Source organism: Acinonyx jubatus, chromosome F2, assembly GCF_027475565.1.
Source record: "Acinonyx jubatus isolate Ajub_Pintada_27869175 chromosome F2, VMU_Ajub_asm_v1.0, whole genome shotgun sequence".
Lineage (NCBI taxonomy): Eukaryota > Metazoa > Chordata > Mammalia > Carnivora > Felidae > Acinonyx > Acinonyx jubatus.
This window is the reverse complement of record NC_069394.1, coordinates 9,115,392-9,127,568: the sequence shown is the minus strand read 5'-3', so window position 1 is coordinate 9,127,568 and position 12,177 is coordinate 9,115,392. Positions and strand designations below refer to the sequence as shown.

Genomic DNA, 12,177 nt, shown 5'->3' with positions numbered 1-12,177 from the left:
CATCCATCCATCTACTCATCCATCCATCCATCCACCCATCCATCCATCCATCCACCCACCCATCCATTCATCCACTCATCCATCCATCCATCCATCCATTTATCTACTCATCCATCCATCCATCTATCAATCCATCCATCCATTCATCCACTCATCCATCCATCCATCCATTTATCTACTCATCCATCCATCCATCCATCCATCCATCCATCCACTCATCCATCCATCCATCCATCAACTCATCCATCCATCCATCCATCCACTCATCCATCCATCCATCCATCCACTCATCCATCCACCCATCCATCCACTCATCCATCCATCCACCCATCCATCCATCCCTGTGCATCCTTCCATAGGAGGCAGCTAGTCCAGATCTCTGGTTCTAGAGTTATACTGACTAGATGAGAAATCTGAATCAACTACTTGCTAGCTAGGATGGAGCCTACATGACTTTAAGTTTAAGTGATATGACTTCTCCATGCCTCAGTTTCTCATCTCTAACACACAGATAAGAATAGTATCTTATTGGGCTGTTGTATAGATTCAATTGGATCGTCTGTGTACATGTGCTTAGTACAATGGATGGTGTGGAGTAGACATTAGCTATTGCTCACCTTCTTACACAGTAGGTTCTCCATAAATGTTGAGTGAAACGGAACACAAGGAACATTCCAGGCCGTAAAAAGAGCTGGGTGAAGGAAACAGCTGTGGCAGAAATGTGTGCATGCGTGTATGCGCACGCGCCTCTGGGCGGGGGGTGGTCAAAGCGTTCAGCCACGATGTCTTTATTCCCCTAGGTCCTGGCTCTTGTGAGGAGGTGAAGTTTCGTGTCCTGCAGTTCATTAAGGAAACAGAAGACATCGTCTTGGCTTCCAACAGTTCCTGGTTCCCTCTGGGGGAGAGTTTCCTAGCGGCCAAAGGAATCCTGCTGACTGATGAGGAGCTCTCCCTTCCTCAGCTCTCTCCCTCCCGGGCCACCTTCTCAGAGAAGTTTCTGAGCGGGGGCGATTACGCCATTCATCTGGCAGCTCAGTCCAGTGAGTCTCCTGTACTTCTGGTTTCTTGGTCCATCTCGTTGGGGAAGCAAGGGCTTGAGTTCGTGGCTCTTCAGTCCTCAGAACTTTGGCCTTGGTTTTCCCAGGCTGGTGGGTCCCTGGGAAAGAAAAGGCAAGGTGGGTTTGTGTCCCAGACAAAGCTAGAATGGTGCACCCCTCTCCACTGTATTCCCGAATCCGCCGGCACAGCCACTTGGGCGCGGGTCCCCATGCCGCATATTGAAGATGGTGCCCATAGCCCAGCAGGCAGCCACACGTACTTGCTAGAACGTGAGGGGCCCCCACCCGAAATGCTCGTGGCCTGTTCCGAAGCTTCCCTCCACTTCCACTGGGGACAAAGGAGAGGAACATTTATTACCAAGAAACGAGTGGGTTTCGGGCACCTTCCACGTGTGGTCTCAGCTAAATCTGACGGGAGCTCCAGAGAGCAGCGCTTACTGCCTGCATATGACAGAGATACGCTCGGAGGGCTGACAGCGCTCTAGCCCGTGATGGTGGCTCAACATTACTTGAAACCCACCGCTGGCCAGGCGCTGCCTGTGCTGAGTAGACGGCCGGCCCTTTGCATGTCATGCTCCAGCGCTTCCACGAGAACAGCGCTGCAGTCACCATCCGTGGTGCTTCTCAGGCCCAAGTTCACCTGCCCCAGCTGACCCAGCTCACAACCAGCGGAGCCTGGATGGTTTGGACCGTGAGCCTCTGTCCCCTGCCCAGCCGATCCCTGGTGCCCAGAGCCTGCGTCTGGCTGGTCCCGGACGCCCTGCCCTTCCTCCACTGCCCGCAGCCTCGCCGGAGGGAGGGTCCGACGGCTCCCCCAGGTCTCTCTCTGACCCCGCCCCAACTGGGCAGGGGCTGACGGTTCCTGTCCTCCCAGCATCCCAGGCTCCCTGCTCCCGGTCAGAAGATCTCAGCGCATTCCCCACCTGGGATTTTCTGGGTTCGGGTCGCACCACAGCAAAGCCGTGCTCCCCGTGATGACATCTGTGCCGAGACGAGAGTCCCCCATCCTGCAGGCCAGGGCCCCCCTGCTTCTCCCTTCAGGGATGTCTGCTGCCCCCTGGGGACGGGGGCTCAGGTGTTTTTGTTCTCTGCACCCCAGTGGGACTCGCCCAAGTGCCATGTTTGGTTCCTACCTCTCTTCCACGCCAGTTGTCTCTTCTGGAAGATGAGGCACCGCGTCTCACTCATCGTTATGTCCCTTGTCCGGGCACAGTGCCCGACAGACAGTGGGAGCCTGCTAAATGTTGCTAAACCGTCCTTCTTGCTTCTTCCGTCACCTCTTTCTTTCTCCTCCGTCTCCTCCCCTCCCCCATGCCCAGACACTTCTTGTCTCTGTTCCTCGGGACTTGGGGATTTCTACTTTTGGCGAGAAACCGGGTTTTTGTTTTTGTTTTTGTTTTTCAATTTTGTCCCTGGACAGACTTGATGTCATCAGATGGATACGTGGGGTTGATGTTCCTGCAGCTGTGGCCCCTGGTTAGAGAAGGGGAGAAAAAGTCGTTGGCGCCATAGAAATTTCGTTACTGAATGGTGAGCCGGCTGAACTTGACTTCAGAAGTCAAGTTAAGGAAGTCACCGCCCCCCCACCACCACCCCCCCACCCCCGCAGCCACATGCTCTGATTTTGCATGTCTGAGGCGGTAGTGAAAAGAGGAAGGGTCTGTAGGGAAGAAGCGAGGGTGCACTTTTTTCTCGAATCCCTCGAGATGAGAAGAGGCGTCTCTACTCTTGCACAGGCGAGGAAGCTCTGCGTGTGTAGCCCTCCTGTCCTGGAGAGTCTGGGGATTGAAAACCCAGGACAGACAGAGATGAAGGGTCATGGAGTGTCTTGGGCCAACAGGACACGGCAGTCGTGTCCTCGGGTCCAAGGAGGGTGAGGGAGAGACGCGGGAGTCATTTTTACCCAGCTGCTCTTGGCATGAGCTCGGTGCTCAAGTTCTCGTGATCTAATTGTCACACTTACCCTGTGGGGTATTAGAGCCAATTCATCAATGGGGAAACTGAGGCTCAAAGAGGTTGGGGAGCTCACTCATGACCCCGAAGATCACTCACGATAACCAAGAGGGGCTGTGCCAGGATTCAGGCAGAGGCTCATTGGCTCCCGAGCCCCATCCCGTCCACCAGGCTGCTTTCTGGGGTCCTGGTCTCCTGAGGGGATCTGACCGTGGGCTGCTGGGGTCCCCCCTGGGGAGCCGTGAGCCCGTCTCTGAGAGGAGCAAGTTGGGTGATGTGACCCTGTGTCACCCACAACCCCGTACCCCACAAGCCCACCCTGAGTGCCAGCAGGAAGGGAGAGGAGGTGGAGGGGGTCAGACCTGAGAAGGGGTCCAGGGGACAGTTCCTGGCTGCTCAGGAGGGAAATGGCACTGGGGGGCAAATCACACTGGGGAGGGAGCGCTGGGAGACCCAGGCCCGCTAGCGTCTGTCTCACCCCCCGCCCGCCCTCCCACCCCTTCCATGCCTGCATTTCTTCTTTTCCACTCAACAAATCTTTCTTTCTTTTTTTTTAAAAAAACCTTAAATTCAAGTTCGTTTACGTACAGTGTAATAATGGCTTCAGGAGTAGAACCCAGGTGATTCATCTCTTACATATGACACTCAGTGCTCATCCCAAAAAGTGCCCTCCTTAATGTCTGTCGCCCATTTACCCCAACCGTCCCCGCCTCCATCAGCCCTCAGTTTGTTCTCTGCATTTAAGAGTCTCTTGTGGTTTGCCTCCCTCTGTCTTTTTATCTTAGGTTTCCTTCCCTTTCCCTATGTTCATCTGTTTTGTTTCTTAAATTCCACATATGAGTGAAATCCTGTGATATCTGTCTTTCTCTGACTGATTTCGCTTAGCACGATACACTCTGGTTCCATCCACATTGTTGCAAATGGCAAGATTTCATTCTTTTTGATGGCCGAGTAATATTCCACTCTATATATAAACCACATCTTTATCCATTCATCAGTCGGGGGATATTTGGACTCTTTCCATAGTCTGGCTGTTGTCGATAGTGCTGCTATAAACATTGGGGCGCTTGTGCCCCTTTGAATCAGCATTGTTGTATCCTTGGGATAAATTCCTGGTAGTGCAATTGCTGGGTGGGTAGGGTAGTTCTATTTTTAATTTTTGGGGGAACCTCCACACTCTTCTCCAGAGCGGCTGCACCAGTTTGCATTCCCACCACCAGTGCAAAAGAGATCCCCTTTCTCCGCATCCTTGCCAACATCTGTTGTTTCCCGAGCTTCAACAAATATTTCTCGAGTGCTTTCTGTGAGGCAGACACAGCTCTGCACACAAAATGAGCACAAATCTTTGCACTAAAGGGCGTAAGCGCTGGCATGGAGGGGATGAAGCAAACACATACAACGTCTAGTATGTCAGTAGTGGAGAGTGCGGTGAGGGACAGCCAGGCAGGGGAGGGGACGCCGAGCACGGAGGACGGGCACAGTCTGATGGCAGGGTGACCATCGGCGAGTCATTTCGCCTGCCCCACTGAGCCCGTCCCGCACCCTGGGGTGACAGTGCAGACGACCTGGGCTGTTGTGAAGACCGGACCTGATTTTGTGGGGAACAAAGGCTTCGAGGGGCCGGAGCACTAAATTGTGGGAGCGTGGTGGGTGTCACCCCCTGACCTCTCGTGTTCAGAGCCACTCCGTCCACTTCCCGGCCGTGGGGCTGGGGTAGGCTATGTGATCCACCTGTTCTGTCCCCATCAGATGGGGTGATGTGACCTCTCATAGAGGGTTGCCATGAGGATTCATCAGCTAAAACCTATATTCGGATTGTGCCTGCTGTTGTAGGACATGTTGAATAAGTGCTGTCTACGGGTCTCCCCTTTCATGGGCCAGAGGACATCTCACCGAACTAAATGGCCTCATATGAAAGTGATTTGAAAGAGGCCAGCAGTGATTCCTTCAGACTGCAGCCTACATCTATCTTTCTATCTTTCTTTCTATCTATCTATCTATTTATCTATCTATCTATCTATCTATCTAAGAGACAGAGAACGCATGCTCTTAAGTAAGCTCCTCCCCCAGCATGTGGAGCCCACCTTGGGGCTTGATCTCACGAACGCTGAGATCATGACCCGAGCCGAAATCAAGAGTCAGATGCTTAACCAACTGGGCCACCCCAGGCACCCCTACATTTTTATTTTTGAAGGGCAGCCTGATGAGTGCCTCTCCACTGTTTAAGGAGCCTCTGTCCTATTTTGGGAGGCACTGTTTGTCACATCAGTAAGAAGGCCTCCTCACGTTGGAGCAAGAATGTGCGTGAGGCCTGTCAGCAGCTGAGCCCACACTGCTGAGGCTTTTCCAGCCTTCCGGCTCACGTTTCTGCTCCCCTCTCTCCTGACTCCAGCCCTTGACTTCTATCAAAGACGCGCCTTTCTCCGGGGAGATGATTCCACGCGAGCATCCGCCCTTCTATGGCCCGGCCCTTACGTGCCCCAGTGCGACGCGTGGGGACGTTGGGAGCCTGTGCAATGCCACGCCAGGACTGGTGAGTGGGATGGACACCATGAGGGGTGGAGTGACACCCTCTTTTTCATTCAGAGGAAAGGGCTTTGCACTGGGGCCAGTGAGCTGGACTCTGGGCCCCTCTGGCAGCTGGTGACAAATCCCTTAGTTTCTCTGGACTTTGTGCCATTTGTGCGATGGAAGTTGTGACCTGCCAGCCTGAAGGTCAAGTGCATGGTTGCTGGGGGGATTGGGGTATGTGATTGTGCACATGGTGGGCAGGGGGGACAGATGGGAACCTGCTGGCCCTGCTGTGGGTGCACAGAAGGAGAGTTTTGCGCGAGACCCCTGGGGGCGAGTCCCCCAGCGCACTTCCTGAACCTCTGACCCGCGGCTCTTTCCCAGGGTACTGCTGGTGTGTGGACAGGAGGGGAGAGTACGTCCCTGCCTCGCTGACTGCCCGCTCCTCCCAGATCCCCCAGTGTAAGTGAAGCCCCAGGAACTGTCCCGCCTGACCCTGTGTATAGTCGCTGTCATGTTTGTTCTAGGCTGGTCCAGCCCGTTGTTGTCACCCCACCTTGGGGATGCTCGTGGGTCAGCTCCCAAGCGCCCACAGTCCAGCCCCTGAGGGCAGCCAGGCCATGCTTTCCTGCATTCCCAAGTCTGGACGACTCTCATGATCTTGGTCCTTCGTGTTCTGTGCACCTCGCTTCCTAGGTGCAGAGAGTCCCCAGTGACGGTGAAAGAGCCCGGGGTCCCCTCCTCCCACCTGCTCCCGGGCATTTTCATTCACTCTTCCAGTTTTGACAACTGTCTCACACTTGCCCTACGGACCGGCCTCTCCGCATGTGGGTCTCTGTCCCTGAACCGTGGCCTGATCCTCCTCTGAGGCTCCCTCTGTCTGTGCAGGATACCTCCTTCTACCCTGACTCAAGCCTCTGACCCCCACCCCCCAGGCCCATCTGGGCTCCCTGCTCTCCCACGGCCAGTCTGTTAAGAACTCCCCTCCTCTTCCTCAGGCCCCACCGCCTGTGAGGCATCTCGAACCAGTGGGCTACTTTCCAGTTGGAAACAGGCTGGGTCCCAGGGAAACCCATCTCCAAAAGACCTGTTCATCCCAACCTGCCTAGAGGTAAGGCTCTGAGAGCACAGGGATGGTTTGAGGAGGGCAGCCAGAGCTTTCTCATGTACACTGGGGATGATTTTTCTAGTTCTCAGTATACTTGTTTTACTTAAAAACTCCTAGGTCATTCTTTACCCTGACAGACCCTGGCTGTGTGACCTTGGGCAATTTGCTTACCTTCTCTGTGCTCCAGTTTGCTTTATCTTATCCTAAGATTGGGCCACACTTTTATCCTGCCTAGTGCTAGGATTGTTCGGAGGCCCCAAGGAAATATTTTCCATTTCTTTGCAGAATAAATCTGCATGTCTATAGTTGGTGACATATTTACCCTAAAGTCATCCTGGCCACATTGTATGGCCAGTATATCTGTTTCTTCATATAAATGGGAGGCATTAGAATGTTACCTGCTTTACATTGCTGGATGGCTGCAGAACTGATGTAAAAAGCCCCCGAAGGAAGGATTCTTGCTGGAGTCTTAACCACTTACATGCCTAGTGATGGCAATCTCTGCTCGGCCCCTAGAAGTTTCTGAAAGCGAGATGACTACAAATCACTGAGCAAAAGTTTCCTTATTATTATTCTTTATTATTGTTGCTGTTTGGAACTGTGACGATGGACCCCAGTTATTACTGATTTTTGTAGAGAAATTGGTCTCTTTAGCCTTTTATCTTGGCTAACAACCCCCGATGGCTGGAATAGAAGTCTGTTCCATTGTTCTGGGTACCGGCCTCTGTTGGCACAGAGGGTGAGGTGGAGACCACAGTTTCTGACAGAGGGAAAAGTGATTCTGGGCAGGCTGTGATCAGGTGGTCTCCTGGCCTGCTTCCTATGGAGGCCCCAGGTGCTAGGGAACAGGACCCAAGTCTTCCACAGCCCAAACTGGGTAGCTGTACCTTTGACCCAAGTCCCTAGGAAAGGTTAAGTTAACGACTAGAATGTTCTCAATTTTTTTATTAATGCCACGCATTTTATTTATTTAATTTAATTAATTAGTTAATTAATTTCATATGAAATTCATTGTCAAATTGGTTTCCATACAACACCCAGGGCTCATCCCAACAGGTGCCCTCCTCAGTATCCATCACCCCCCCTCCCCTCCCTCCCACTCCCATCAACCATCAGTTTATTCTCAGTTTTTAAGAGTCTCTATGTTTTGGCTCCCACCCTCTCTTTTTTTTTCCTTCCCCTCCCCCATGGTCTTCTGTTAAGTTTCTCAGGATCCACATAAGAATGAAAACATATGTATGACTTATTTCACTTTCTCTGTAAGACTTATTTCACTTAGCATAACACTCTCCAGTTCCATCCACGTTGCTACAAAAGGCCAGATTTCATTCTTTCTCATTGCCACGTGGTATTCCATTGTGTATATAAACCACATGTTCTTTATCCATTCGTCAGTTGATGGACATTTAGGCTCTTTCCATAATTTGGCTGCTGTTGAGAGTGTTGCTATAAACATTGGGGTACAAGTGCCCCTATGCGTCCGCACTTTTCTATCCCTTGGGTAAATTCCTAGCAGTGCTATTGCTGGGTCATAGGGTAGATCTGTTTTTAATTTTTTGAGGAACCTCCACAGTTTTCCAGAGTGGCTGCACCAGTTTGCATTCCCAGCAACAGTGCAAGAGGGTTCCCGTTTCTCCACATCCTCTCCAGCATCTATAGTCTCCTGATTTGTTCATTTTGGCCACTCTGACTGGCGTGAGGTGATATCTGAGTGTGGTTTTGATTTCTATTTCCCTGATGAGGAGCGACGTTGAGCATCTTTTCATGTGCCTGTTGACCATCCAGATGTCTTCTTTAGAGAAGTGTCTATTCATGTTTTCTGCCCATTTCTTCACTGGATGATTTGTTTTTCGGGTGTGGAGTTTGGTGAGTTCTTCATAGATTTTGGATACTAGCCCTTTGTCCGATATGTCATTTGCAAATATCTTTTCCCATTCCGTCAGTTGCCTTTTAGTTTTGTTGATTGTTTCCTTTGCAGTGCAGAAGCTTTTTATCTTCATGAGGTCCCAATAGTTCATTTTTGCTTTTAATTCCTTTGCCTTTGGAGATGTGTCAAGTAAGAAATTTCTGCGGCTGAGGTCAGAGAGGTTTTTTCCTGCTTTCTTCTCTAGGGTTTTGATGGTTTCCTGTCTCGCTAGAAAGTTCTCAATTTGAAGCCTTTGTCCCATAACATTTTCTCAAACCTTTCACTTGGCTTTGAATCTTACCTCTTTGGATTACAAGGCATGTAACCAGGGGCATATCATCTGATTTCTCTGGGCCTCTCTGGGTAGAATGGGGACAGGAGGGTCCCTGCCTCCTAGGGACGCAGTGACACCCTGGGAGTGGGGGTGATTCGCACAGAGTGGCCCTTGTGGTCATGTTCCCTGTGAATGTTGAGTGTTATTACTGTCATTTCTTGCCTGTGAACAAGGCACAGCAGAGTATGATGTGAAAAGCAGCCAACAGAAGCTCAGGGAAACAGTGACAGGTAGCTTGGGGCTGCTGGTTTTCTCCAGCACCCTGCTTCCTCTTAGGGTTTTCCGTTACAGATGCAGGAGATGTAACACTTTCTACCACCAAGAGTTCCTAGAAGGAGTGTGTGCAAACATCAATCTAGTCCTGCCTCTTTTTTTGTAGCAGGGAAACTGAGGCCCCACTGGCCTTGCTCTGTGTTCCCCAGGTGGTCCCAGGACAGTCTGGGAGAGACGGGCCTGTCCAGATAAGGTCTGGGTAGCTGTCTTCTACTGATCCCCTCATTGTCTGTTACAGGTGCCAAAGGTCCCCTTCCTTCTAGGGACGCGTGCTGAAAATCATTTCTGGACCTGGGGGGAGCTTGGTTCAGGACAGTGGCTGGGCTTTGGGGCCGGATGGGTTTAGACCCAGCCCGGCCCCACCATTCTCTCCCTATGGGACGTTGCTCTGTCTCCTCCCCTCTCTGAGCCTCAGTTTCCCCCACCCGAAAATGAGAACGCTGTGGGCCTGGCCTCATGGGGTTGTGGTAACCATCAATTAAGGAGCGGATGTAAAGGGTCTGGACCAGGATAGCGTCTTCTCTGCCTCACCTCTCTCTTTTTGGTGAAACCGTCCCCGGTGGTTTCGGCAAGGGACATTCTGGACATCTGCCCACCGACCTGTGGGCTGCAAAAACGTCTTCCCTGGGGTGAAGACATGAGCTCGGCTTTGTCTCAGACAGGAGAGTTTGCCAGGCTGCAGGAGTCGGAGGCCGGCGCCTGGTGTGTGGACCCAGCCTCGGGAGCTGGCCTGCCTCTGGCCACCAACAGCAGCGCCCCGTGTGAGTAGCTGCCCCTCCCCCTGCCCCAACCCCGCCATGAGCGCTGCCTCCAGCTCCCCGCTCTGCTGCTTCCAGAGCTGTGGGAGCCTCTGGCCTCCCTGGGCCTCAGTTTTCTCATCTGTAAAATAGGGGCAGTAGGCCCTCACCTCCGTGGGTTCTTGAGAAAGACACGCGTGGCAGGGAGTGGGCTGTGCTTTGTAGCCAAGATATGCAAACCGGCTCTGGTCCCCATTAAAGTGGCGCTGAGGCCACAACCAGCCCCTGCCTCGCCCCTTGCCACCCCCACCCCGCCTCAGCCCCGCAGCCTGGGTTCCACACCGAAGTCACCAGGGTGTCCCCCAAGTGCCAATGTGTTCTGCCTCCTCCAGGGTCCTCGGGGCCCAGGCTCCTCCCCGTGGCCCATCGGCCCCTGCGTGTCAGGCTCCCGCTCCTCTCTTTGCTTTTCTTTTCTCGTCATCTCTCACGCTCAGGACCCGGGTGTTGTAAACTACAGCCAGACTTTTCAAGAAGGGGGACGCTGGCTTCCCTCTGGGCCTTCACATGCGTTCTGCTTCAGTCCCCTCCCCACCCCCACTTCCTACACGGGTCATGTGTCAGTCCCTACAGGACATCTTCGCGGCCTCCCTTCCAGAGCTGAGCGCCGTGCCTTTCTGCGGGTTCCCAAACTGCCCTGCGCATGGCCTGTGGTCCCCCCATCACTCTCAGCCACAATCCCTTCCTCCCTCCCTAAATCTCCTTAAAGACACAAAGTTCCTGGAGGGCAGAGAGAGAGAGAGAGAGAGAGAGAGAGAGAGAGAGTGTGTGTGTGCACGCTTGTAAGGGAGTCTGGATTTGGGCGGGGTGCCGTCTTTGGCCTGTCCTAGTCCAGCACCCCAGACCCTGGAGGGCCCTGCAGGTGGGTGTGACAGGTGGCGGTGGGTGGAGGCACCTCTGTGGGCCACGGGCCCATTTGGCTTGTCTTTGTGTCCAGGCCCGAGCCTCTGTGACGTGCTCCTGAGTGGAGTCCTCCCCAGGAAAGCCAGCTCGGGCTCTACCCCAGCCTGTGGGGCAGAGGACGGACGCTCTTCCCCCGTGCGCTGCGACCCGGCCCAGGGCAGCTGCTGGTGTGTCCTCGCCACCGGAGAAGAGGTGCCTGGGACCCGCGAGGCCGGGCGCCAGCCAGCCTGTGAAAGTAAGCTGTGACCCCCGAGGGGCTCCCCTGGGCTGCTGGGTGGGTGTGCCACTCATCTCTTCCCTTACGCAGGCTGGGGAGGACTCTTGAGGCACCAGGACAGGGCAGGTGGTGGGGGAGACAGGGAAGGGCTGGAGGGATGTGGTTTCAGATGATTCCCATGACGCCAACACTCGTGTCTACAAGTGGATGGGTGTATCCCCCTCTCTAAACAGCACCAAGCTGGGGCGCCGGGGTGGTTCCGTCGGTCAAGCGTCCGTCTTGGGCTCAGGTCATGATCTCACGGTCCGTGGGTTCGAACCCCACGTCGGGCTCTGTGCTGACAGCTCGGAGCCTGGAGCCTGCTTCGGATTCTGTGTCTCCCTCTCTCTCTGCCCCTCCCCTGCTCACGCTCTCTCTCTCTCTCAAAAATAAATAAACATTACAAAAAAACCCAGGGCGCCTGGGTGGCTCAGTTGGTTAAGCATCCTCCTTCGGCTCAGGTCATGATCTCATGGTCCGTGAGTTCGAGCCCCACGTCGGGCTCTGTGCTGACAGCTCGGAGCCTGGAGCCTGCTTCAGCTTCTGCGTCTCCCTCTCTCTCTGCCCCTCCCCTGGTCTCGTGCTCTGTCTGTCTCTCTCTCTCAAAATAAATAAACATTAAAAAAATATTTGAAAAAATAAACAGCACCAGGCTAAGGGGAAGTGTGGCCCTTGCCTGCTAGGGTAGTGGTTAGTTTCAAAGGACCTGTGCCCAAGTCCTGGCCCTGTGTCTCTAGACTTCCATTTCTTCATCTATAAAAGGAGGATGAAAATGCCACGGCTGCCAACTTCATAGGCTTGTTTTGAGGAAGGTAAATTAAGTGTCAATCATGACAGAGTTTCACAAGCTCTACAATTCATGGTAGATATCAGACATCACGGGTGTAGGAAGCTTACCCTTGTAATACACCAAGAGCTGTTTCCTTGCTCTGAAAGGGTTAATTCACATCCTGAAATTCCCAGTGCAGGCGATGATGTGTTCTTGTTGTTAACAATCATCGTCATCATCATCATCAGGACTCACATTAATGACTATTTGTCTGTCATGTGCCAGTAACTCCTCTAAGCTCTTTATGTCCCT

General features: G+C 53.1%; 1 protein-coding gene across 5 annotated transcripts in view; it reads left to right on the top strand.

Moving 5' to 3' along the window:
* Positions 1–12,177, top strand: part of TG (thyroglobulin) — a 253,423-nt gene that overhangs the window by 24,728 nt on the left and 216,518 nt on the right. For all 5 annotated transcript variants that reach the window (XM_053208437.1, XM_053208436.1, XM_027063873.2 and 2 more), the window contains exons 11-16: positions 801–1,040; positions 5,404–5,544; positions 5,907–5,984; positions 6,521–6,633; positions 9,802–9,904; positions 10,875–11,075. In XM_053208437.1, coding sequence (XP_053064412.1) covers positions 801–1,040; positions 5,404–5,544; positions 5,907–5,984; positions 6,521–6,633; positions 9,802–9,904; positions 10,875–11,075 — 876 coding nt within the window. The remainder of the gene's footprint in view (positions 1–800; positions 1,041–5,403; positions 5,545–5,906; positions 5,985–6,520; positions 6,634–9,801; positions 9,905–10,874; positions 11,076–12,177) is intronic.